This window comes from Lepidochelys kempii, chromosome 3 (assembly GCF_965140265.1).
Source record: "Lepidochelys kempii isolate rLepKem1 chromosome 3, rLepKem1.hap2, whole genome shotgun sequence".
Lineage (NCBI taxonomy): Eukaryota > Metazoa > Chordata > Testudines > Cheloniidae > Lepidochelys > Lepidochelys kempii.
Window position 1 is genome coordinate 118816653 of NC_133258.1, and position 24510 is coordinate 118841162.

The window sequence follows — 24510 nt, forward strand, 5'->3', positions numbered from 1 at the left end:
AGTAAAGCACCCATAGAGACACACATCTCAAAGAAGGTCAGTTAGTGCACAGGGTGAGTAACCTCTTATGGGGTGGAGGCCAGGAGTCAGGAGAAGACAGATGCTTTGCTTTTCCAGCAGCCAAGGGGGATAGCTGGTTGTAGGATTTGATTTATCAGACACCTACTAACCAAAGGTTGCTATGGAGGATGGATACCCTAGCTAGAGTCCAGGGACAGGACCCTAGTAGAAATCCAAGTGCTCTCTGCTTTCCCAGTAGGTTGGGGGTAGTGGGTGTTTAATCCTCTGGCTAAGAGCTGCTAAGTTTTTCACGCCACATAAATAAGACTGTTCTTGTCTTCTTCCTCTTTCACCCCACCTGGAATTGCCATCTGGTGTGCCATTGCCGGTTGTCTAATATCTTCCATTCAGCCCAATTACAGCCATGATGCCTTGGAAAAAAAGTAATAGGGAGCTTGTCTGTATTTCTGTGACCTGTGATGCTCAGGCTTCAGTGTTTTTGAAGCAAATATTCTTTAGCGTGCTCCCTCTCTTTAATATTTTCTTTTTGTTGTTATTTTTCACTCCTTCCTCACCCTACCCTTGTTTGTTCTGACCTCACTTCTCTCCTGTTGCCTCCTGCAGTGTCTTGCTACAGCCTCTCCATGTGACATAGATTGGCTCTTTCCATCATTTTCTCTCCAGCAAGTCATTGTAAAAAGAGCAGCTGTTGTGTTGCTGATAGCTATGAGGGCGAAAGCCAAAATGTTGCAGGGGGGTCTTGCTGGGAAGGCCATTAAAAGAAAGGTGTTGCTTTCCCAGAGTTTGCTGGAAGAGAAGCTACTTTTTCCCCATCCCTCCTTTGTTGAAATAAAATCAACAACTAATGGAACATCAAAAGGGCAAACAAGCAGCCCACTATTAAACCTCCCAAATGGCTAATTCCGTTCCATTGCCTGTTTAAACTGTTTCTCCACCTTTCTGAAAATTTGCCATCCCATATTGCTTTCTGTCACACGTTGTGAATTTCATGAGAATGGACCGGCACAGGCAGCCCTGACATTGGCACATCCCTAAATCAGTGGGCATTTCCTTTCTGTACTCTTTGAAAAGCTGGACGGATATTTCTTATGGTAAGTGGCACACATATCTGCTGGCTTTGTTTCCATCCATACTATTAGAATATAGCAGGGAGATTAACCATGGAGGGCAGAAAAATCAACTTGGATTTTTTTAAAATCAAAAGTGCATAGTTTTCCAAAACCTGTATCACGTCTCTCTCAGCTACACTTATTATATAGAGCCCATTTTTTGCTCTTCAGTGATTAAAAACAGGCCAATTTAAGATGCTGTTCTATATTTTTATTTCTGTAATATAGACCATTATTTTACTTAACAGAAATAAAGTTCTCTTTCTTTTGTAGCTTTTCCAGAACTAGGTTACTGATTTAAAAACAAACAAACATAAAATGTGATGCTCTGCGCTGGGTTTAGGTTTTGCACTGTACCTAATTCAACCCTAACCCAGTAGTGGAAGCTGACACAGCATAACATCAAAATGTGCTGCCGTTGCCAGAAGATATAGTGGATGTTAATTTCACTTTTCTTGCCTTCTGCACCAGCCCTTTCAGTTTACTAACAAAGCAAAAATGTAAATAAGCTAAACAGTTTTGGTTTGGGGTTTTTTTTGTTGTTTTTTTTTGGGGTTGGGGGGGGGTGTTTCAAATTTTTATTTCATTGACCAAAGGCTTTCATCAGCTTTTTCTTCTCTGCAGTGTAAGCAGCAACTGTGTTTAAATATTAAGAAGGGCAAGAGAACTGTGGGAGATTGCTGATAGGCCAGGAAGCTGTTAACTTTTTAGTGTCTGGGCAGATTTCATGAGTTAAACAACATTATTTTTGAAACCCTCTGCAAAGAGGTTTACTCCGTTCGACACACTTTGACATTTTTGACGCTAATTCTTCATGCATTGTGGATGTTGTGTTTAGAAATATCTAAGGGCTTGTCCACCCAGAAATTTAGTGCATGGCAAGCTGCAATGTAAATCTACAGTGCAGCAGCCTGCTGTGCACTAAGTGGCTATGTGGACCCTGCTACTGGACACTAACTGTTCTATAGTCCACTTTTGCCCACTGCTGTTACACTCAGGCTTGTTGCTTGTCGAGTCTCCATGTAGAAAAGTGCTAAGGGGAAAACAGTGGCTTTTGACGTTGGGTGTTTTCATTTTATCTCTCAGCATTTTTGTCATATGAAGGAAAACCAGCTGTTTATCAATAGACAACATTGCTACACAGCACGTTAGCACAGAAAGTGAAGAACAATATTATCTTTATTCAGTTTTAGAGAAGGATTGCAACAAGCTAAACTGGAATTTGGTTGGGATATTGGGTTTAACACTCCTAGGCTATGTCTTCATTGCAAAAAAGGTGGTGTTTGTTTTTTATTGAGAAATATAGTGTTGACCTTGCCTAGTTAGTCATGGTAAAAGCTATAGTGCCTTGTCTACACTAGGGGCTTGTCTACACATAGAGTTATTCAGGAGTAGGTATTCCTGAATAACACCAAGTGTGGACACTCTTATTCCAGAATAAGAGTGCCTTGTTTTGGTTTAGCTTAATCCACTTCGAAAGATCTTTAATGACCTTATTAAATGATCTTTAAAGATCTTTGATGACCTTATTACTGACTCAGGTGGTCAGTATCTGAGTATTATATCCCAAGCTGTGTAGCCATTCTTCTACTCACAGAGTACACTAGTTCCAGAGAATGGGTATTTCCCACTGTGTAATCAACACCACTTCATGAGTTTTTACCTGGAGGTCTTCCATATGTGTACTGATCAGGCCCAAGTGTACTTAACTTCTAAGACCTGACAGAATTACAGTACAGGGTGATACGGCTGCAGGCATGAAAGAGGGAAGTGTGATGGGGTGTCTGTGAAGTGTTGTGGTTGGAAATCCAGCCCAGCCTCCTAATTTGGTATACAGACTAGTTAATATGTGGGCAGATTAGAAGGATTAATTAGTGGAGCAAGGAAAAAATGATTAAGGGTTGTCTATCATAGGCTAAAATGAGGTTTCAGAGTGAGAATCGGAGCAGGAATGGTAGTCTCTTTCATGTCTGGCTAAAAAGTAAGGCCTGTGAAATAAAGTATTTCTACAAGCATGACTGGACTAAGACAAGTTGATTGGAAATGTCTTCTTTTAAACTACACTTCAGAAAATCTCAGACTTCCTTCCCCAATGAGCCAAACTCTGTGGTCCTTACTTAGGAGGGAAAAATAACTTGCTTTACTACCCACAGTTACTAGTGTATTAAAGCATTTGTTGTTTCAGCAAAATTATTTTAGAGAGATGAGTACCATATGAGCTGAATTTGTGAACCTTCATTTTTTCCAATAAGTTTACAGGTGCCTAGTAGTACCATTGCAAGACAAGACGGGGGTAATTTCCCTTTAAAATGGACATGGTCTTCCTGCCTAGACAAAGATTATTTTAACACATCCATCAATATTTCCCTCTTGGCTTCTCCGGAGGCAAAACTCCTGCAACAAGTGTTGCAAGGAAGATGCATGCTGTTTATTGGCAAGCAGACCAGAAAAAAAACAGAACACAAAATGCCATTGACATAGCCATGTTTTTAATCACCAGCAGTGCACAAAATATCTATTCAGCAGTTTTACAAACCTACAATGCTTGCAAGGCTGTGGATTTCCCTTACAAATGAAATATTAGAATGTTCCACATAGCAGTAGTTTTAAAGCCCTTTTCCAATGATTCTTAACAATATTTAAAACTTTTATACTGCAATCCACTTTCTTTTGAGAAGGGGAGAAGGAATAGGCAATTTGTAGGTACTCTATCAGAACTGGCTCCTTGCTTGCAGTCTTATCAGAGAGGTCAAGGAACTATTCTCATTTCTGGAGGTGGTCTCTCCAGATCAGAGCTGAGGCACAGTGGCAAGGCAGAAGCATTAGGGAAACTTACACTGCTACTACAGCCCATGTTGTGCTTTGTTGAGGACAGAGAGCTTCAGTTTCCAGGACTGTCAGTCTGGTACTTTTCAGCATCACTAAATTAAGTTGAAAATGAAGAAACAACCAGCTAACCAGAAAAAATAATTATTTAGAACAGTCTTACTGCTTTTTTAAAGTTTTCTCTGTTGCTTAACATACCATATGTGTCAGTCCACCTGAATCTTTGGTGACAAGGGTGTGGAAACCCAATTAAAGTCTTTGAATAAGTTTCTAGTACATGCATTTTGGTTCACATACAAAGTTCAAATATACCTACTGAAGCTACCAAAAATATGAAAATCATTCATGTCATGTCTTGCGGCTATGCACTGCATGCTGAGGTCGACCACAGGGCAAATACAGTTTGCTTCTAATTTTAGCATTTACTGTTTGTGTTCCTTGATTGTTACGTGTTGCTTCCAACCCACTGATGCCTTCACCAAGGAACACGTATAGTGCCTGTGCTTACCTTACGGGAAATTGAATTTTTATGTTCTTATGTGGCTACATTTAGTTCCTTTCTTCCATTTCATGTATTGCCACAATAAAAGATAGGTGTGGATGTCACAAATGGAAAGGCTTCCTTTACTCTCCCTGGTGCTTTGCATTATTGAGTAATGATTGATGGGTTTACAGGGAAAGTCAGTCCACTCTCACTTTGTCAATTAATTGTTGTTGTTGTTGTTGGCAATTGAACATATTACACTGATAAAGCTTTCCATAAATCTACTACAAGGTATATTTTGTTTTCTGGAGTAGAGTGGTTTGTCGGTGCCTACTTTCCATGTAGGGTGGATATCACTACTCCTCCTTGAAATGGTCCAGTTTGGGGTTGTTCTGTAATTACCATCAGTATCAACTTCAGGAAGGTATTGTGTGTCCTTACTTGGAGCAAGGTATGTTGGCAACAAGAAGAAAGCCAAGGAATGTGTGGGCCCCTTACTGAATGAGGGAGGCAACCTAGTGACAGAGGATGTGGAAAAAGCTAATGTACTCAATGCTTTTTTTGCCTCTGTTTTCACTAACAAGGTCAGCTCCCAGACTGCTGCGCTGGGCATCACAAAATGCGGAAGAGATGGCCAGCCCTCTGTGGAGATAGAGGCGGTTAGGGACTATTTAGAAAAGCTGGACGTGCACAAGTCCATGGGGCCGGACGAGTTGCATCCGAGAGTGCTGAAGGAATTGGCGGCTGTGATTGCAGAGCCACTGGCCATTATCTTTGAAAACTCGTGGCGAACCGGGGAAGTCCCGGATGACTGGAAAAAGGCTAATGTAGTGCCAATCTTTAAAAAAGGGAAGAAGGAAGATCCTGGGAACTACAGGCCAGTCAGCCTCACCTCAGTCCCTGGAAAAATCATGGAGCAGGTCCTCAAAGAATCAATCCTGAAGCACTTGCATGAGAGGAAAGTGATCAGGAACAGCCAGCATGGATTCACCAAGGGAAGGTCATGCCTGACTAATCTAATCGCCTTTTATGATGAGATTACTGGTTCTGTGGATGAAGGGAAAGCAGTGGATGTATTGTTTCTTGACTTTAGCAAAGCTTTTGACACGGTCTCCCATAGTATTCTTGTCAGCAAGTTAAGGAAGTATGGGCTGGATGAATGCACCATAAGGTGGGTAGAAAGCTGGCTAAATTGTCGGGCTCAACGGGTAGTGATCAATGGCTCCATGTCTAGTTGGCAGCCGGTATCAAGTGGAGTGCCCCAGGGGTCGGTCCTGGGGCCGGTTTTATTCAATATCTTCATAAATGATCTGGAGGATGGTGTGGATTGCACTCTCAGCAAATTTGCGGATGATACTAAACTGGGAGGAGTGGTAGATACGCTGGAGGGGAGGGATAGGATACAGAAGGACCTAGACCAATTGGAAGATTGGGCCAAAAGGAATCTGATGAGGTTCAATAAGGATAAGTGCAGGGTCCTGCACTTAGGACGGAAGAACCCAATGCATAGCTACAGACTAGGGACCGAATGGCTAGGCAGCGGTTCTGCAGAAAAGGACCTAGGGGTGACAGTGGACGAGAAGCTGGATATGAGTCAGCAGTGTGCCCTTGTTGCCAAGAAGGCCAATGGCATTTTGGGATGTATAAGTAGGGGCATAGCGAGCAGATCGAGGGACGTGATCGTTCCCCTCTATTCGACATTGGTGAGGCCTCATCTGGAGTACTGTGTCCAGTTTTGGGCCCCACACTTCAAGAAGGATGTGGATAAATTGGAGAGAGTCCAGCGAAGGGCAACAAAAATGATTAGGGGACTGGAACACATGAGTTATGAGGAGAGGCTGAGGGAGCTGGGATTGTTTAGCCTGCAGAAGAGAAGAATGAGGGGGGATTTGATAGCTGCTTTCAACTACCTGAAAGGGGGTTCCAAAGAGGATGGCTCTAGACTGTTCTCAATGGTAGCAGATGACAGAACGAGGAGTAATGGTCTCAAGTTGCAGTGGGGGAGGTTTAGATTGGATATTAGGAAAAACTTTTTCACTAAGAGGGTGGTGAAACACTGGAATGCGTTACCTAGGGAGGTGGTAGAATCTCCTTCCTTAGAGGTTTTTAAGGTCAGGCTTGACAAAGCCCTGGCTGGGATGATTTAACTGGGAATTGGTCCTGCTTTGAGCAGGGGGTTGGACTAGATGACCTTCTGGGGTCCCTTCCAACCCTGATATTCTATGATTCTATGATCAGAACAAAAGCCTGGAAGCCTTGTGAGTTAAATTTAGGCCAAATAATAAAATGGGATTTGTCCAGCAAAGAAATTGTTTCCACTATGCACTCGCCCCTCCAATTTCAGTCATGGCTAGTATTTTTGAGAAATTAATTTTAAATAAGAAATATCTTCTTCTTCTTTGTAACAATATGTGTGTGGACTGAGCTGTTGCTTCGCAATATATGTGTGGAGCGTTAACAGTTCTGTTCCATAGTCAGATATGGAACTCAGATATCAGACATGGTTTTTAAAAACTAAATAGACAATAAACCCACTCTGATGGTGAGATTTTATGTTCATTTCCTCATCCCCAGATAGCTCAAATTATTGTGATGTGTTGATTGATTACAGCAGTTAAGTTTCTTGGTAATCAGTTTCATCACTTATTCTCAATTCAGATTTGCACCTTTGATTTCTCTTCCACAACAGTGTGATGTGGGTTGTCGTTGACTAATGAAGAACAGAATTGGTTTCGGCATGAGACAAACGGAATGCCGACACCAATCCCAAAATGCATTAATCTTTAATAATCCACATCTGTATGTTTATAAATGATATAACCAGGGGTTGCTAATGTTGATACGTCCCCTTCCAAACAGAAACTGACATAGAAGTTCGTATTTGCAAACTACATTAAAGGCATATGGTTGAATGTTCTGTGTGTGACCTTGCAGAGGGTACTAAAATGATGAAAGTTTTAAGTTGATTAAAAATACATGAAGCATTACTAGGCTCTAGCACTAGTCTTTTGTGTTTTCCATTGTTGGGCAAGTTTAAATATGGCATGATAGATCCTGTCTCAAGGAAAGTCAGATTCGTAAAATGCTGTTTGGAACCTGCTTTGCCTTTGGAGGCTTTTACTCATATAATATCCTAGATTTGCTTTTTTTCCCTTCCTGGGGGCTTTCTTTTTTCCTGTTGAACACAAGTGTGTACTATGTTGAGATGCTCATGTTATTCACGATAAACACTTGTGCAGCTTCATCCTCATGGGGGTGGGTGGGATTAATTATTGGTCTTACCTTTTTTCTAACAAAGTATCTATTAATTACAGGCAGTGGAAGTTGCAAAGTTAGAGTAGAGCACAGAACAGCAGCACACACGTAAACTGCTTCAATGCTGCAGATCAGCACTGTTCCAATTTCCACCTGCTTGCCAGAACTTGAAAAAGGAGAGATGGTGAGAAAAAATGAGGGAAGAAGGAAGAGCCTGTGGAACAGTGGGAATATCTTAAATTTAGCAAATGATGCCACTTCACTTATCGCTGGCCACCCGTGCTGTCCCCGAAGTGTAAACAAGAACATGTCCTGGATAGTCTTCATCTATACTTAGGGGTCAGCAACATATGTTGTCAGCTGTTGATTTGCAGTTATTCCCAAGTGTAGACGGGTGCTGCAAGAGGAAATGTAGTGGGGAGTCTAAGAACATTTTTTATCCTATCTTTGGTGTCCCACATGATTTTCACATTGAAGATGTTGTGAATTTCCAAAGATTATAGGTGAACTACCAATATATGCCTTTGGTTATGTTAAAATTGTGATATAGTCAGTTTTTATTGGGAAGCAAGTCCTATGAATTCACGCCTTCCCTTAGAACTTGCGTTAACTTCCTAAATTAAATTCTTAATGTATTTTAAGGTTTCATTTTAGAAAATAGAAAATTTGAATGTAATATAAGGAGGCAAGACAACTTCCCTAACTATTGTTAAAAGCTTACAAATTGGATGAATTGCAAATTAAAAATTTTGTTAATTGAAATATAGAAAGCAATTAAAAACACATTTGTTTTCACTAGCTGGAACACATAGTTTACCATAGTTAAAAAAGGTGTAAAGTAATGTATCAACTATTCCTACCGGCCTAGCCCTTACTCTGCTTTGACTCACATAAATCTCACTGAAATCACAGGTGAACAGGACAGAGGAAGAACTGCAGTAAGGATTTGACTCATACATTAAACAGATATGTACATGTATTTTGCTGTATCACTTGTGAAGTGCCTGTTCATTATGCATTATTTTCTCTCTTGTGGGTTATTCAGGAAAATATAATTTAGCAAATACAATAATAATAATTTAAAATCACTGTAGAGGTGTGATAAAGTGTGTTGGACAGGCTGGTTTCTTTGTGCCCTTTGTGCCCCTCCGCCCCCACCCCCAAACTTGCACAATTGCGTTGGATGTTTTTGGGGCACAGAGAGAAAAACCTGTGAAGGGGGTTTTTGCTGGGGAGGCTCCAATGAGAGCTTTTGAAAAAAGTCAGTGGCTTGGCTTTGAAAAGGCCTGTCTAGTGTGGAGCAGTGCTTGAGTGGAAAAAAGGGAGCAAGCGCCTCATCTAATCTTTCTCCTGGGGACCTAGGTGGACAAATTGGCAGCCCTGTTCACAGCCTTTCTTTTCCCCCCTTCCCTTTGTACCCTAAGAACGGCTAATCGGATCCATGCTGCTGCAACTGTGGTTAGTTATTACCAGAATAAAAGCAGATTTCTTCAAAAGAACGGATAGGGGGAAACGACTGTACAAAATTGCAAGGTTGTTAGAATCTTAAATGCACAGCAGTCAACTCCCCCCCCCCATTCTGAATTATACGATGAATACAGTCTTTCATCTGTCACTGTGCACATTTCTTCAGAAGGCAGCCAAATATTAAGCTTCTCATACAACACAAAAAATAAAGACGTTCGAAAGAGGCAAAACATTGGGGAGGAGGAAGAATAAGAAAAGAAGAAATCAGGTTTTGTTTTTATTAATTTGGGTCTGGTGAGAGAAATATGAGCTTCCCTGCTCAATTCAGTTCCTGCTCCTCCGTCCCCCAGCCACCATCTCTGAGTGCAAGGATTAGAAAAGACTTAACTAGTTGCTCTCCTGAGCTGTATGATTCTGGACTGGCCTCCAGCAGAAATATTGCACGCTGTGGTAGCTCCCCAGTTTAATGGAGATTGTGCATTAAATGAGCAAAGATGAAAGTGGAAGGAAATAGACCCCTAAAATGAAACTTCTCTGTATCTCAATTACAAATCTCAAGTAGGTGTTATGGGGGATAGACAATGATTCCTAGGTTTAGGTTAACTTTAATATTTTCTGTTATAAAAAAAACCTTGCGACCTTCTTTTGAATTGCTCTGGTACCCCCATGGTTTGCAACAGGACTTTGAAATTTGGCAGTAGGATAATCCTTGGGCAGAAAGATGCTTTTTGGTGGCCTCATGAAAATCCATTCAGATTTGGCCGAGTTGTGAGCTGTTGAAAGTTGCCATTGGCTATCTGTATTTCACACAGCTCAGCTTGCTTAGGGGTTGTTGCCAAAAACTCTCAAATTCCCTGAATCGTGCATTGCAGTGGTGTCTCACTTCAGCAATCTATACCCAGAGCAGGACCTCTAGATGGGACACAGACAAAATGGATCCTTCTGCTGCCGCTTTACCCCAGGGACGTCCGCTCTGCCTAAGGGAACATCCCCTGCACTGGCATGCCTGCTTAGGAGTCTGTGCGTGCTTAGACTCCCTGTTTCTACTAAGAAGTGCTAATAATTCTTTGCCCTTTTCAAATCTGCATCTCCAATATGGCAGACCCAAGTTTCAGCCACACACTACAGTGATGAGCACTGCAGAAAAATCCGTGTGGTATTTAATAATTCCATAGGCAGGGCAGCGTTTGCAGGGTGTGCAGTAAATTAGAATTTGGGGCAACACACTGAGTGGTGGAGGATAAAAAGAAATGTTGAATAGCTCCCTCATTCATTGAGCACCACCCATTCTGTGCACTGAATGAGACAAGGGGTTCTGTGGGACAAACAGCATATGCTCATGAATTAGAGACTGTATCATAATACTTGTGCATAAGAGAGGGGGGCAGAATTAAGGTTACACAGGCAGTTTTAATTCTGATATTTCCTGGCTTTTGAGTGCTTGACTTCTCAACCTAAGGAGCGTTCTTTAACACAGAAGTGGTTTTGGTTGATTGGTTTGTGGTTCAGTTTGGTTTTGTTTGTTTGTTTTTGCTTTGTTTTTTGTAATATAATGTAGTGTTTATATTATGGTAGCACTCAGAGGTTCCAATCAGGATCAGGGCTCCATTATTCTGGGCGCTGTGAAAACATGAAAAAAAGACACAGTTCTGCCTTGAAACTCTTACAATTTAAGAACTAGACATTGTTATGAACAGTAAAATAATTCTTACTAGTTGTTGTTTTTACGTGATTTGTGAGAGTTAATATACATTAGAGAAACCTGTGGCTTTGATACAGTATTTAAAGGGCTAATGTGGGAGATTCAGGGCCAGATCCACTGATATCCTGTGTCTGCTTTGCATTGCTCTTGTAACTCAAAATAGCTATAAACCTGGCTTAAACAGCTGGGTAAACTGAGTTTACGGCTACTTTGCATTGCTATACCAGCACAGATTAGTCAGATGTCAACCTGGCCCTCAGAATTCTAGTTAGCCTGCAGTTACAATGTCAAGAGGTGTGAGGGCCCCGGCTTTATTCTAGTCAGACAGAATGAGAACTGGCAGCAGGAGCAAAGAACTGAGATGTGGAAAGTAGAAAAATGATAATATAGCAGTGTCTTCACAGCAGCACGGCTGTAACTATAGCTAATATTTCAATTATAAAAATGCATTTTAAGGGGTAAAATATGTGATTTTTTTCACCCTGGGGTCGTGTGCAGGAATAAAAAATTGAGGCTTTTGGAGGGGCCCCGGGGCTCGCTATCTCCTCCGCAGCCCCGGGGCCAGAGGAGCTTGCTCTCCCCGCACATGGCCCCAGGGCAGCTCACCCTGCCTCCTCCCCTACCCTAGGGCAACTTGCTCTGCCCCGCCACCACAGAGCTGGAGACGTTCTGTGCCCCTGCTGTGTACTGGAGGTCCATGCCCCTGCTTGCCCCCCTCCTCCCGTGTACGCCCCTTTTTCACCTCTAAATGTGGGGAGAGTTCTTAATCAAGATTCAGATTTTCTTAATAGTTATTTTTATTTGGTTTTGGTTTTGTTTATAGAAAAGAGGGTTGTTATATATGCTAGCCATAGATTCCTCCCTTGTTGACCACAATACCATGTCTTTTGTACGCTCATCCTTATGATACTGCTAGAAATCTTTATCATCTGAGTGTGCAAGACAATTCAAATTCTCTGGCTGCTTGTAAACGTAAAACAAGGGAACCACTTTGGCACAATGGGCTGCAGTTAAAGCACTCTGCTGTTTGCTCCAGCTAATGAGGAGCAAACAAATCCAGCCTGGGCACATTGTAACAACTTGCCTTCCAAATGTGCCAAGTGACTTCTCTTAAGCAATTCAGTCACTGAAGATTATGAATAACCATTTTTTTACATTATGTACACGATAAGAGAACCTGGGACACATATAAACTAAAAATGGATTTTACAGAAAGTGTATTAATGAAAAATAGTTTATAAGTTTTGTTAATACGGCAGGAAGCTTAGTTACCTAGAATAGGTAAAGGGAGAAAATAACCCTTCTTTTTGGGTGAGTGTGGGATCTGGACACAGAGGGAGAGTGAGTACAAACCACATGTCAAGGCTTCCTTTCTTGCACAATCAGGCCCTTAGAATACATCTTCCTCTCTGAGGTCAAGTCCATTTGCGCCCCTCTTCCACTACCTCTGAGGGCTAATTTAAAATTACATCACTAAAGCCCCTGTTCAGGAAAGAAGCCCTATTTAGGAAAGCACTTAAGCACATGCTCAACTTTAAACAAGTTAGCACTTAAACACTTTGCTGCATTGGTTCCAAAGAGCACAATCCTTTGAGACATTGAGTGCCTCCTGCATTCCCATTATATCAGTGGGCATTCAGGGCACTCAGAATCTCACAGAATGTGTGTGGCAGAGGGTAGTTTTGGGTCCTAGTTCCCTGTAATGCTTTCTTCCCTGTTCTGGCTCAAAGGCCTTCTCTTTCTTGCTGTATGTTGGCTCCAAGGAATTTACACTGCTTTGTTAACTGCAGTTTTAACTGCTCCCATCTTGATACAATCTTCTCTTTAGTACTTTTTCAGTTTAAGTGGTATGTCCCAACTCTCTTCAGTCCAGCTCTCTGAAAGATGCAATTTAACCCTTTCTGCCTGCCTCTGTTTCAAACCTTCATACAAAATATTTAAGGGTTTAACCTAGCATATTTTTATATGCAGAAAAATCATAGTCTGTCATTATATTATTAACCATTTAAAATGCTTTCTCCTCTTTCTCTCTCTCTAATTTTTTCTAATAAAAGGTTAATTTTTAAAAATACTACAGTCTAATAGGCAATTATAACATAATGTGGGCTCCCCCTTTTGGTATTTTAACAACAAAGTTGAAAAGATTGTTATCTAAATTTTAAAAGCTTCTATTGTGTATGCACCAGTAGTTTCATAAAGATTTTTATAGGCACTGCATTCCACACCAAGTATAATATACAGTAGTATGGCAAGTACACAGTGCTGCTGATTTGAATGGCACTCCAGCTACCAAGATTTACATGTGACAGTCTGACTGTACGAAATCTACGGAAATGGAATGGTATGTCATTGCCAAGTATTTTAACACACATTACTCTATTTGCTGTGATTTTGCATAATAAAAATGCTGTACAACATACACAGTAGTGTTTATCCTGCATAAATTCTGGCAGATGGAATATCTCATCAGTGTAGCAACAGCGCTAGACAAAATCATGGGAAAAGGTCAGCTCTGTTTAAAAGTTCCATTTGTATTGCACTGGGTCAAAATAGTTTGTCAGTGAAAAAAAATGTTCTTTTTCTTTCAAATAACTACAGTAATGTACGAAAACACTTGTTTGCATTCTTTTCAGTTTTCTTTCCAAATTTAAATAAAAAAATCAGTTAATACAGACTTAAAAGTACTGTTGCTTCTAACAGGGGAGTGGGGAGGGAAGGTTTGTGCCCATTCTTGCTTCTTTTTGACATATTGTCTGAAGGCCAGAAAGGGTGGCTCGGTTGGTAGGTTATTTTAATAACAGTTACGTCTTTCTTTTGATTGTTTTTTACCTTAGAAATATCTGGAATGTCTGGTCTTCCCTAGCTGTGCTGAAAAACTTTTTGGCATCTCAAAAATGCATAGTAGGAATTTTATAAGCTTCACATTGAAGATTTGGCGGGACTTGAATTCATAACAAAGGCCCGCTTCTTCAACACACAGTCCACACAGGTAGACCTGCTGTGACTGCACAGAGCCCCATTAAGTGCAGCATTTGCTTACCCATTGGACATTGCACAATCAGGCCAATGAAATTTTTCTCCATAGTGTTTTAGTTAAATGGATATGAAATAAACAGTAAAGCCCAGAGTTTTAACCGATTTTAATACAAATCAGTTCTCAATTAATTACACTTTACTTCCTAGGGTATTAGATTGTAAACTCTTTGCAGCAGGGGCCATCTTTTTTGTTCTGTGTTTGTACAGCCCCTAGCACAATGGGATCCCACTCCACAACTGGGGCTCCTAGGTGCCACCAATACACAAATAGTAATAAAAACAATGATGAAAGAAAGAAAAAGGATAAACCTTTTTAAAGAAACAAACAACCTTGCAGGTCATCTTTATATATTCGAAAGAAACTCTTTTTCCCTCGTGGGTCACTTTTAAGGGTTAAATGGCGATTGTAGCATTTTGTAGTCTTTTGATTTTCAACATGTGAATAATCTACAGCAGCACCAGCTGAGCTAATCTTTCTTCAAGGCTCGCAGTGTTGAACTGCTTGTTGTTTATAGAAATAATTTTCTCTTGTGACGTAGCCAGATTTTGTTAGAAAGCTTTTATTAAATAAGGGGGAGATTTCCAAAGTACCCCCTTTGTAAATAAATAAATACTTATGCAAATGGTTACAGGTGCCCATCATTTTATTTGAGAAACTCCTGACTTCACATTTCTAGAGGATGCAGATGAAACTGATTTCTGTAGTGCCTAATTTACATACGCTCGGTTCTAAAGTTTGATTTCGCCAGTGCTGTGCTTGCATGAGCGTATATGCAGGGTACGATTCTTGCTTGACAATTGACGTTATTATCAGTGTTAAAAATTAGAGAGTTAGAAAGATTTTACCAGCTCATCGTAACTGGATGCAAAATAAACTACACAGCATAGATCTTCTATTTGATTTTTAACAGCTCCCAAAGGAATTTCTATCCCTGACCCTAAAGGAATTCTCATCTTGGGGCTGTACAATGCAACCAGCAGTACCCCTGGCTCTTTTAGTAACTTATAAAGTCATAGATGGTTTTGATAAAACATGTTTTAGGTTTACTTGAAATATTCTGTCTGATAGCAGTGCCTCAGGCATACACAGTATAAGTAGTAGTGCCCTGTGTTAACATGGAATTACTGTTTATTTACAGTCCTGAGTCACTGAATCCTTTCTGTCATGCAGAAGTGTTCATTATAATCTAGGCACTTACTGTCTTGCTACAGTCCTTTCCTGAGTGACATAAAAAAATAAGTCAGTATTTTGTTCTCATATGCTTTAGAGATCCTAAATGGGCTGTGGATCCAAGGCCCCAGGCACTGAATATTTCATAGTAGTGCCATGTTTGGTCTTTTGGAGAAAGAACTCTGCCTCTAGACTTTCATTTGCATACTGTTGTGAAGTGAAGAAATGAGGCAGTTGTCATATCCCATCATAGTACTGCATACTATGAGTTTTAGTGCAAATACTTTCCATTCAAATAGCTAGGCAACTTTTATATTTTACTTTAAAAATTATAGTTTGTTTCTTTGTATTGCATATAAATCTAATGTATCTTTTAAAATCAGCTGTTGTAATAGTGGCTAGTTTCTCTGACACAGTGCAGATGGAGGAGAAAGAAAACATAGTACTTCACTTGACTTCTGTGGTTTGCCCATAACATTTAGATAGTTCATAGTTCTACAGAAAGAGCAACCCTTACTAATACTCTTTGGGACAAATCCTTATAGCTACGGAAATAACCCCAGGATTTTCCCCTCAACCAGTAAAAATGGGTTGTAGCTAAGCAAGAGAAAATGGCATTCTGTATGCACAAATCTATTTAACATGTTCTTTATTCTTGCTATTTTTTTAAAAAGGAAATCAGTCTGAAAATAATCTGTTGATTTTGATGAGAAGTTTAAATCTCTCTGCTACTGTTTATTCCACACTCATCACTGCAGTGTCTGACCCCCTAAAATATATTTTTATTGCCTAATCTGAGCTGGTCCTCCAGCTGCTTTGGCTGTCAAGAGCAGCCACATCTCAAAATCAGTGATGAATAAAAGTCCCGAGACACACCAGAGACTTGCTCTCCTTTCTCCTTAGGCTGTGGCAATTTGATTGCTTGGTGTGAAACTGCCACCATTTTACAGCAGCACAAGAGTTGGTGCTTGATCCTACACGCTTAGCACTATGTTGAGGGTTGAGATGCATCCCAGGGAAGTGACTCACTAGTGTTATTCATCAGTAGAATAAGCAGAGGGCGAAGCTTCCTTGGGGGAGGCTAGCTGCCTGTCCCATCTCTTCGACCTGCGGCCCCACCCACACTCCACCCCTGCTCTGGCCCAGACCCCATCCCCTCCTCACTCCGCCCCCTTTCCGCTTGGCACCACCACACAGCACATCCCTCCTCTCCTTCCCCTGCTCTCCCGCAAGGTCCTCACCGCACACAGTGTGCCTCCTCTCCTCCACCCCCTCCCCGGCGAGCCCCCCTCCCCACCCGCTGCTCCCCATGTCTCTCCTCTCCTCCACCCTCCCTTGCAGAGGCGTGGGGGTGAGGAGGGATGCTGCGAGCTGCAGGGACCTCCAGAGAGGGGGAGTGGACTGGAGGAGAGGAGGGACTCACCAAGCAGCAGCAGGCGACAGGGGCCTTGGGGAAGGGGAGGGGAAGAGGCAGAGCGGGGAGGGGAAGAGGCAGAGCGGGGAGGGGAAGAGGCAGAGTGCAGGTGGGGCCACCATGGCCCAGGCGTGCAGCACTGGGTTGGTGGTGGCTGCACCAGAGGAGGTTTAACCTCCCCTGGCCTATTATACCCGCCACCCATGACAATAAGTCCCTGCTTTGCTGTGTAATAGTGTCAAAGGAGGAAAGCTCTAGTGCTCTAAGCCTCATGGGTTTGAAAGTCTGGTCACCTTGAATAAGAGGTGAACATTTTGACAGTGCTGTCGGTGCTCTTTAACCTTGCAGGATCGATAAACGGTGATTGATGCAGTTTACTGGTTGTGAGGATGTTGTTGTTTTTTAACATGAACTTAAAATTGGGTCATGTCTGCTCTTTGTGTATATGAAAGATACCATGCTATTTGTTTAATAAGAGTAAATGTTTGCCTTTCCTTTGAATAATAATATACCCCATCGCTATCTGATCTCACATACACCACACTTTCACAGCATGTGCATACTTTCATTTTTTATTTCTGCAGTAAACTTGGACATTCATATATATTAAGACCACCAATTCATTGAAATACTTTTTTAAACTCTTGTTATTAGTCTTTTCTGTATTGACTGGATTTTTCATTGGTTATATTGTTGGCAGCAGTCCATGTCTGCCTGGCTGGAGGCCAGTTTAAACTCGGCAGGGTGAGCCCTATTGTTCAGCAGACTTGGATTTTGTTAAATTCTCTAACAGAAATAAGTGTCAGGAGATTTATAGCTGTAAATTGGATCATGTCAGTGAGGCTGGGAACTCGCTCAATACAAAATTGAACATTTCGGCATGCCTGTTGCTAAATATGTTTATGCATACTTCCTCTTTGGGTTACCAAAAAAAAAGCTGTGAAAAACGCTAGAGCTGCTGAGCTGTGTCTTTAATGTATACAATTAGTACTTTCTTTGATAGTGGTCTAAAAAAATGTAACAGGTTTTAGTTTTGCATATTGCACTATTAATAGAAAGTCTATTTTTTAAATTTTCTCTCTGTGTGTTGCAGGTAGTCAAATGCCACCTCAGCCTCCTGGTAGCCAATCAGAATCCAGCTCCCATCCTGCCTTGAGCCAGTCACCAATGCCACAAGATCGAGGTTTGTTAGACTTTTTTATTTATTTATTTTTTAGTTTACGCCAGATATACCTTTTGTTCTCAGGAGTTCATCAGCATGGTGGAATTTCTCCAAGATTGTTTCTCTCTGTAGAATAATGACAATCTTCATTTAAATAGACTGTGTGGGGTTCTTCATTCTCTTGTGGGAAAAGTAAGTGAATAGGGGGATTTACCAAAACTCAGTTGGATGCAAGCCTTTTTCAAAATACTGTAAATAGAGGTAATTGTCAAAGGATTCTTCTGCAAAGTTTTAATGTTCTTCAGAATCCAAATAAAATAAATTTCTCTCTTTTGCCATCCACCTCCGTCCTCTGATAAACAGAGACTAGGGACACCATTCCTTACCTATCCTGGCTAATAGCCATTAATGGACTTAACCTCCATGAATTTATCTAGGTCTCTTTTAAACCCTGTTACAGTCCTAGCCTTCACAAACTTATTAAACTTTAATTATAAGTATCTAAATTGGAATTTGGTCTCTGTAAAATAGAAATATATCTGCTTTGTACACCACAGTTTTCTCACTTTAGCAAAACTCTGATGTGTCCCTGGTCTTTGGATGTAGGCCGTAGCTGGTCTACAGCCTAACTCTAGAAAGAAAAGGAGGAGGGGGAAACAAGCTGGTAGGGTTGAGTGGTTCAAGACCCCAAACCGTCCACCCCTTACCTGCAAAAAGTGATGGATCCTATTCACAATGTAGTGGAAAGTTGGCTAGCAACAATCCCATTCAAGCAGGGCTGTTGCTGGCTAGCACAGGTTCACTCACCAATGTGGACGGGGTTTTTTCTCATTACAACTGTATTATAACCCCGCCACCCCAGGATAATAGTATATCACAGTTTCATGAAGTGATTATAACAAAATAACTATGGAACCAGAGGTGCTGTCCACACTACGGTTGAAATGTGCTAGCAACAATTTTATAAAACCAACTTGCCAACTGAGATAACCACAGAATTGTGTTAAACGCCACCACTACAATAGTCTTGATACTGAAGATATCCCAAATCTGCAAATACTTCTAGAAGTCTGTTTGCAGCTAGTGCAACCCCTGGTATAAGTGAGGACAGAATGATGCATTCTGGGATCTCGTCCAGGAAGTACTAATTGGATTTCAGAAAGAGGAGGAAAGGGTTAGTTGAAAAGTTTTTCTGTATTGAAGTGTGCCTCCTTCCTGGGGTGCTGATTAGCAGAGAACATTTACTATATAATTCTGGGCTTAACTCAGTTGTCGTGTTTGCTTTACAGGTCACCTTTAAAGACAATCCATTGCTAGCAAAGGGCCTCAGTTCCACCATAAAAATTGTTGAGAGTGATCCATATGGTGGAGAAAGAACAGTTTCACTAGCCAGTACTAATGCAGTATATTGCATCTGATGGATTGTCATAAAACAGTGGGATTGCATCAGGGAGGGGCTTCAGAGGCCCAAGCATCTCAAATGATATGTGCGTTTCTTGGATGATTGTGTCTCAGCATAGCATGTGGCACTGCCCAAGAAAATGTATCTTTGCAGTGTGAATACATTCTGTTTGCCAGAAGCTGGGAATGGGCATGATTACCTGTTCTGTTCATTTCCTCTCGAGCACCTGGCATTGGCCTCTGTCAGAAGACAGGACACTGGGCTAGATGGACTTTTGGTCTGACCCAGTATGGCCGATCTTATGATATACTGTTAGGCTTCAGAGTATGGGTTAATGATGCTAAGGGTGAGTGGGATGCTCTAACTTTGTTATAAGAAAAGGAGTACTTGTGGCACCTTAGAGACTAACCAATTTATTAGAGCATAAGCTTTCGTGAGCTACAGCTCACTTCCTCAGATGCATATCGTGGAAACTGCAGCAGGCTTTATATATACACAGAGAATATGAAACAATACCTCCTCCCACCCCACTGTCCTGCTGGTAATAGCTTATCTAAAGTGATCATCAGGTGGGCCATTTCCAGCACAAATCCAGGTTTTCTCACCCTCCACCCCCCCACACAAATTCACTCTCCTGCTGGTGATAGCAGTTTCCACGATATGCATCTGAGGAAGTGAGCTGTAGCTCACGAAAGCTTATGCTCTAATAAATTGGTTAGTCTCTAAGGTGCCACAAGTACTCCTTTTCTTTTTGCGAATACAGACTAACACGGCTGTTACTCTGAAACCTAACTTTGTTATGTGAGTCAATCTCTTGATCACCTTTCTAGAGGAGAATTAGGTGATACTCTGTGGTTGAAGTTTCCGGGGAGGGGTGGCATGGGGTGGTTCAAAATTGAAACAAGGGAGAAGACAGCTGCCAAAATTAAAAAGCCAAACTGGAAAACATCAGTGGGGAAACCAGAATGTATAAACAAGGTTGAGTTGACCTAGGTTTCTTCCTACTGCTGACACACAAAAGGCTCTTCACAGATGGAAGCTGAACCTAGTGGTATATTTTAAAAGAACATATTTTAAGCTGTAATTTTGGGATTTGTATTTTAATAACTTTTGCATTGTGTTATGTGCAACATGCTTTGTTTCTGTTTGATTATAAATTGATGCTTCTAGCATGCTACACACAATCCATGTGACCCAGCTTGTATAAAATGTCCGTTTGTTTCATGCGGCAGATATGAAATTTTTAACCAGCTAGGTTATATTGATTTTGCAAAACATGATCCCCAAAGCTTCTGTAAAGGCTATGCAGTACACACATAAACATGCGTACATTCCCTTTTGTGCCCTATCATTGATTAGAGGCTCCTTTGAAATGGAAAACTTCACCTTTTAAAAAGGCTGTTACATTAGTTGATTCCTTTGCTTGCTTGAACTGATTTCCACTGACTTGGAGAGGGAAAGGAGGGGGAAAGGTGGGGCTCAAAGGGAAGGTGCTTGTCAATTACTGATTAAAAACTGAGCAGAAAATCGTTGCCCTGAAGACACCTGATCCACAGGCATCTGTTACAGTAATTTAAACACTTGGCTCACTGATATGAATGATTTCCAGCAAAAAACACTGAGTGACCCTCCAATTTAGGGTAAGGTGTTTTTGTTCCTTCTAGCACATCACATCACTTTTCTTTCCTTGTTTAGATAAATGATTGAATGAACAAAAGGCTTCTAATGGCTTATTGAATGAAATCCCATACGCTCAACACTTGAAAAAAATATTATTAGTCAGATACACTGCAGCTTGATTGACAGAGTCAGATTTGAGCTACAGCACTTCTGAATCCTAAAGCCCCACACTGAACCATTATGTTTACAGTTAGCTATTTTATTTTGAAAGTGTTTGATAGTATTTTATCCTTCTTTCCGTGGTTACTCAGCACCCAGCTGGGATTGTTCATGTTTTCCAGCCTAAGGCTTTGCATCCCATACTGTAGAAGTGCAGTATCAAGGAACCAGGTTTTTTTCTATGTACCGTGTGTGTGTGTGTGTAATCTCTGTTCATGTGCACAGTAGTAGGAATTTCTATGGGTTTTCGATTTGCCAAGACCTTCAAATTACTTTTGATGTCGTTTATTTCTTACTTTTTTTAGCAGTAATGTAAAAAATTATCTATTTTTGGAAATGATTTTGAACATCTTTCATATCCTATCTGGTCCATAATTGGTTTGGCCTGGTACAGTATCAGTGGAATCATTTGGTTCATGCTGCTCACTTCCGTTCATATTTTGTGTCTTTCGGTTATTTAGATTTGATACACAGTCAATGGAACCTCTATGGATTTTATCAAAATAAGTTGTTTTATATAAATGGTGTCACAAGAAATTATACAAAAGTGGTTGCTTCATATCTTTTTGAAGCAAAGTTTATTTAATTTTATATATATAGCTTGATGGGGCATTTCAGTCCTCAGTCATATCACTGATTTTAGTGGTTACTCCAGATTGTACACTGGTGTCATTTTCTCTGCTTCCATACAATGAATTCAAAGTATTTTACAACCATTAATTACTTAAGCCTCACAATGCCTCCATATGGTGGTGAAGTAGGTAATATTGAACCTGCTTTTATAAACAGGTAAATTGAGGTACTTGGAGGTTAAAGTTAAAATTTTCAGAAGTATCCACTAATTCTGGGGTCCTCAATTTTTAGGTGCTTTACTTTGAGAGGTACTGAGCATCCAGTATTTCAGTAGAAGTCAGTAGGTATTGTGGATGTGCAGCACCTATGAAAATCACGCCTTAGGTGTCTCGGATTGGATACACAAAAACTGACATATCCAAAATTAATAGACACTTTCTTGAAAATATGGCCTAAGGGATAGATTTTTAAAGTTATTTATGCTCCTAATGCCCTTTGAAATCAATGGAAGTTAGCTAGGCATCTAAGTACCTCCAACAATCTGTTTCTTGGTGACATGTTCAAGGTCACAACATGAATTAATGGCAGAACTGGGAATAGAATCTAAAAGTCCTAATTATTCCCTGACCTAAACACTAGATTATACTCCTTCCCTTATTATAGTAGCCTGATCATTTTATTCATTTGTTTTACAAATACAAAAGTATATTTTACAACAAGGTCGAAATTTGACTTTTTTTACGTCGGAACAAATGAAAAGTTCTTTCCTGTATCCTAAAAAAGCCCACAAAACTCATCTTCTCCTATTTAAGTAAATTATATTTTTAAATGCTTATCTGGGTTCAAAAATTGCATGCCAAGTTTCAGTCTTATTTATATTAAAATAGTAAATTGGGAACTTCTCAGAACCACTGAATTTAATGGAAACAGTAAATGACCACATACTCCTACTTTAGCATATGCTGTCATAATGGGGATACTTAAAGAAGCCTTATTTATTAGGGCAAATGAATATGGGTCAGAATTAATTTATAAAAAATCTTTAATTGTTTTCCCCTTATAATTTTCACAGCGGTGTATAGTTAAATATTCATGATAATGCTGATGATATGCTAAAGGTCTTGAAATAGATCTGGAGTCTCAGAATCAACACAGGTTATTTAACCCTTTTCATCTAATGCACCATCAGGGACTTGCTCAGTGAAATCCCAGAGTACTGGAATAATTAGAAGATCATAATGAGGATTTAATTAGTCCTTAAGATATGCTGAAATAGGACCACTGAGAACTTTTTTGTTTGGACATGGATTGCAAGCAGAATTGATGCCAATGCAGTTGCTGTGATGTTCTGGAAAATGTATTCCTTTGCTGGAGGCAGTTTCATGGCACCATTGTGTGCCTGTCAGATCTGCATGGAAGTTGCCCAGAGTGAGAGCTTCCGAAATTGTTGAACAGTAACCATCCTCTTCTCTCTTCCTCCTCCCAATATCTTTCTTGTCATCCTTCCCACTTCTAGCTTTATTTCTTTACATTGTTTACCTGCTCCCGCTTGTGGTGGGTGGCGGATGGTACTATAGTGTATTTTTCTTAAACTCATATCACAAAGGAGAAAAGTGGGTAACAAATAGGATCCAGGTGTTTCACTGAGTAAAATCTGGATCGGTTTGACACAGCTGCGTGTAAGCATTATCTCCAAATCTAGTCCTTATTTAGTATTAGATCTTCACAGAAGTGATATTTATCAGTAGCTGCAATGTAGTAAATTTAAATGGCTTTTTGGCAGCAGAGATGTTATACAGAAAGAGGTAGTAACAGATGGGATGTGATCAGGCACTTTGATGTTTTCTTTGTGCTTCCCTACAAAAAATGAAACAGCAAGCTGAATTTCTGTAACTATAAACTGCAAATTTACTCATTAGATTTCATGAAGTTTTTGTTATCCCCTTTCAAGTTATTTTCTTTCCTCATATATACACTGTCGCTACACAAACTTCACCATTATTTAATTTCTTATAATAAAATATAAACATTTTTCCTTGTTCAGATGGCATAGATTCCAGTTTGGTTTAATACTGACATTTGATGATAGAGACTTCTCCCTGAAATCTATTCCTCATCTTAAAAAAAGAAAGAAAGAAAGAATAGATCAAAGAACTCTGATTGCAACAAAAAAGATACGGTAGTTTGCTTTCAGATCTTAAAAAGCTCCCCCCTCCTCCTTACATTTTTGCTCTCATTTGGGGATTTGGGATCTACTCAGAGCACAGAGGAGCCAGAGAATGAAATGATTCCTGTCATTAAAATTCTTCTGCTTGCCATGTTAACGATGACACCACTTAAGGTTAAATCAGACTTGGTAATAAGTTTACTTGAGGTAGGCTGAAGTGTTTCAGGCTCTTAAAAGGGAAGGCGCTCAAGCTGTGCACCAGAGTGCAAAGCCACAGGTATGTTTGGGTGTCTTCTGCTTTCACCCCTTTCTCCAAGTGAGTGAGTGCAGCAGAGCTAGCTCAAGCTGACATACATGAACAGCATGCCAACGTGGAAAAAATCTACATGCCCAGCAACCTACTACTGGGTGAATTGTGTTCTGGACAACCAGTGAAGTGTTTCATGTGAGACACAGAGCAGACTTCAGCTGAAGCCATTACAGATTTTTAGAAGCAGTTATTCGTTATAAGGCTATCCCATAAAAACAGTTTTTCTCAACTTGAATGGCATTACTGAACAGTCTCAGTGCTCTTCCTCCTCCCCCTTCTTCCAAGTGGCGACACAAGCACATATAAAAGTGATCAAATAGTTGGCAGAATTGTATTGGGGAAGCTTGTGCTGCATCTGGTTCTCTTGAGGACCAAATTCAGCTCAGGTGTACCTCCCATCGAAGTGAACATGGGTTTTGCCGACTTGCACTAGGGAAGAATTTGGCTCTCTGTATGACTCTGGGCATCACTGTTCATCTCTCACTTTCGTGAGTCCTCATTTCACACACAACTTTTAAGGGAAGAAAGGTCATCATCAGTATGTCTGGTTGTTTTACCGTTGCATTTTTTTT

General features: G+C 40.5%; 1 protein-coding gene across 13 annotated transcripts in view; it reads left to right on the top strand.

Annotated features, from left to right (window-relative positions):
- The window catches only part of ARID1B (AT-rich interaction domain 1B), a 404857-nt gene that overhangs the window by 282210 nt on the left and 98137 nt on the right, over window positions 1–24510 (top strand). For all 13 annotated transcript variants that reach the window (XM_073337737.1, XM_073337740.1, XM_073337738.1 and 10 more), the window contains one exon: window positions 17579–17668. In XM_073337737.1, coding sequence (XP_073193838.1) covers window positions 17579–17668 — 90 coding nt within the window. The remainder of the gene's footprint in view (window positions 1–17578; window positions 17669–24510) is intronic.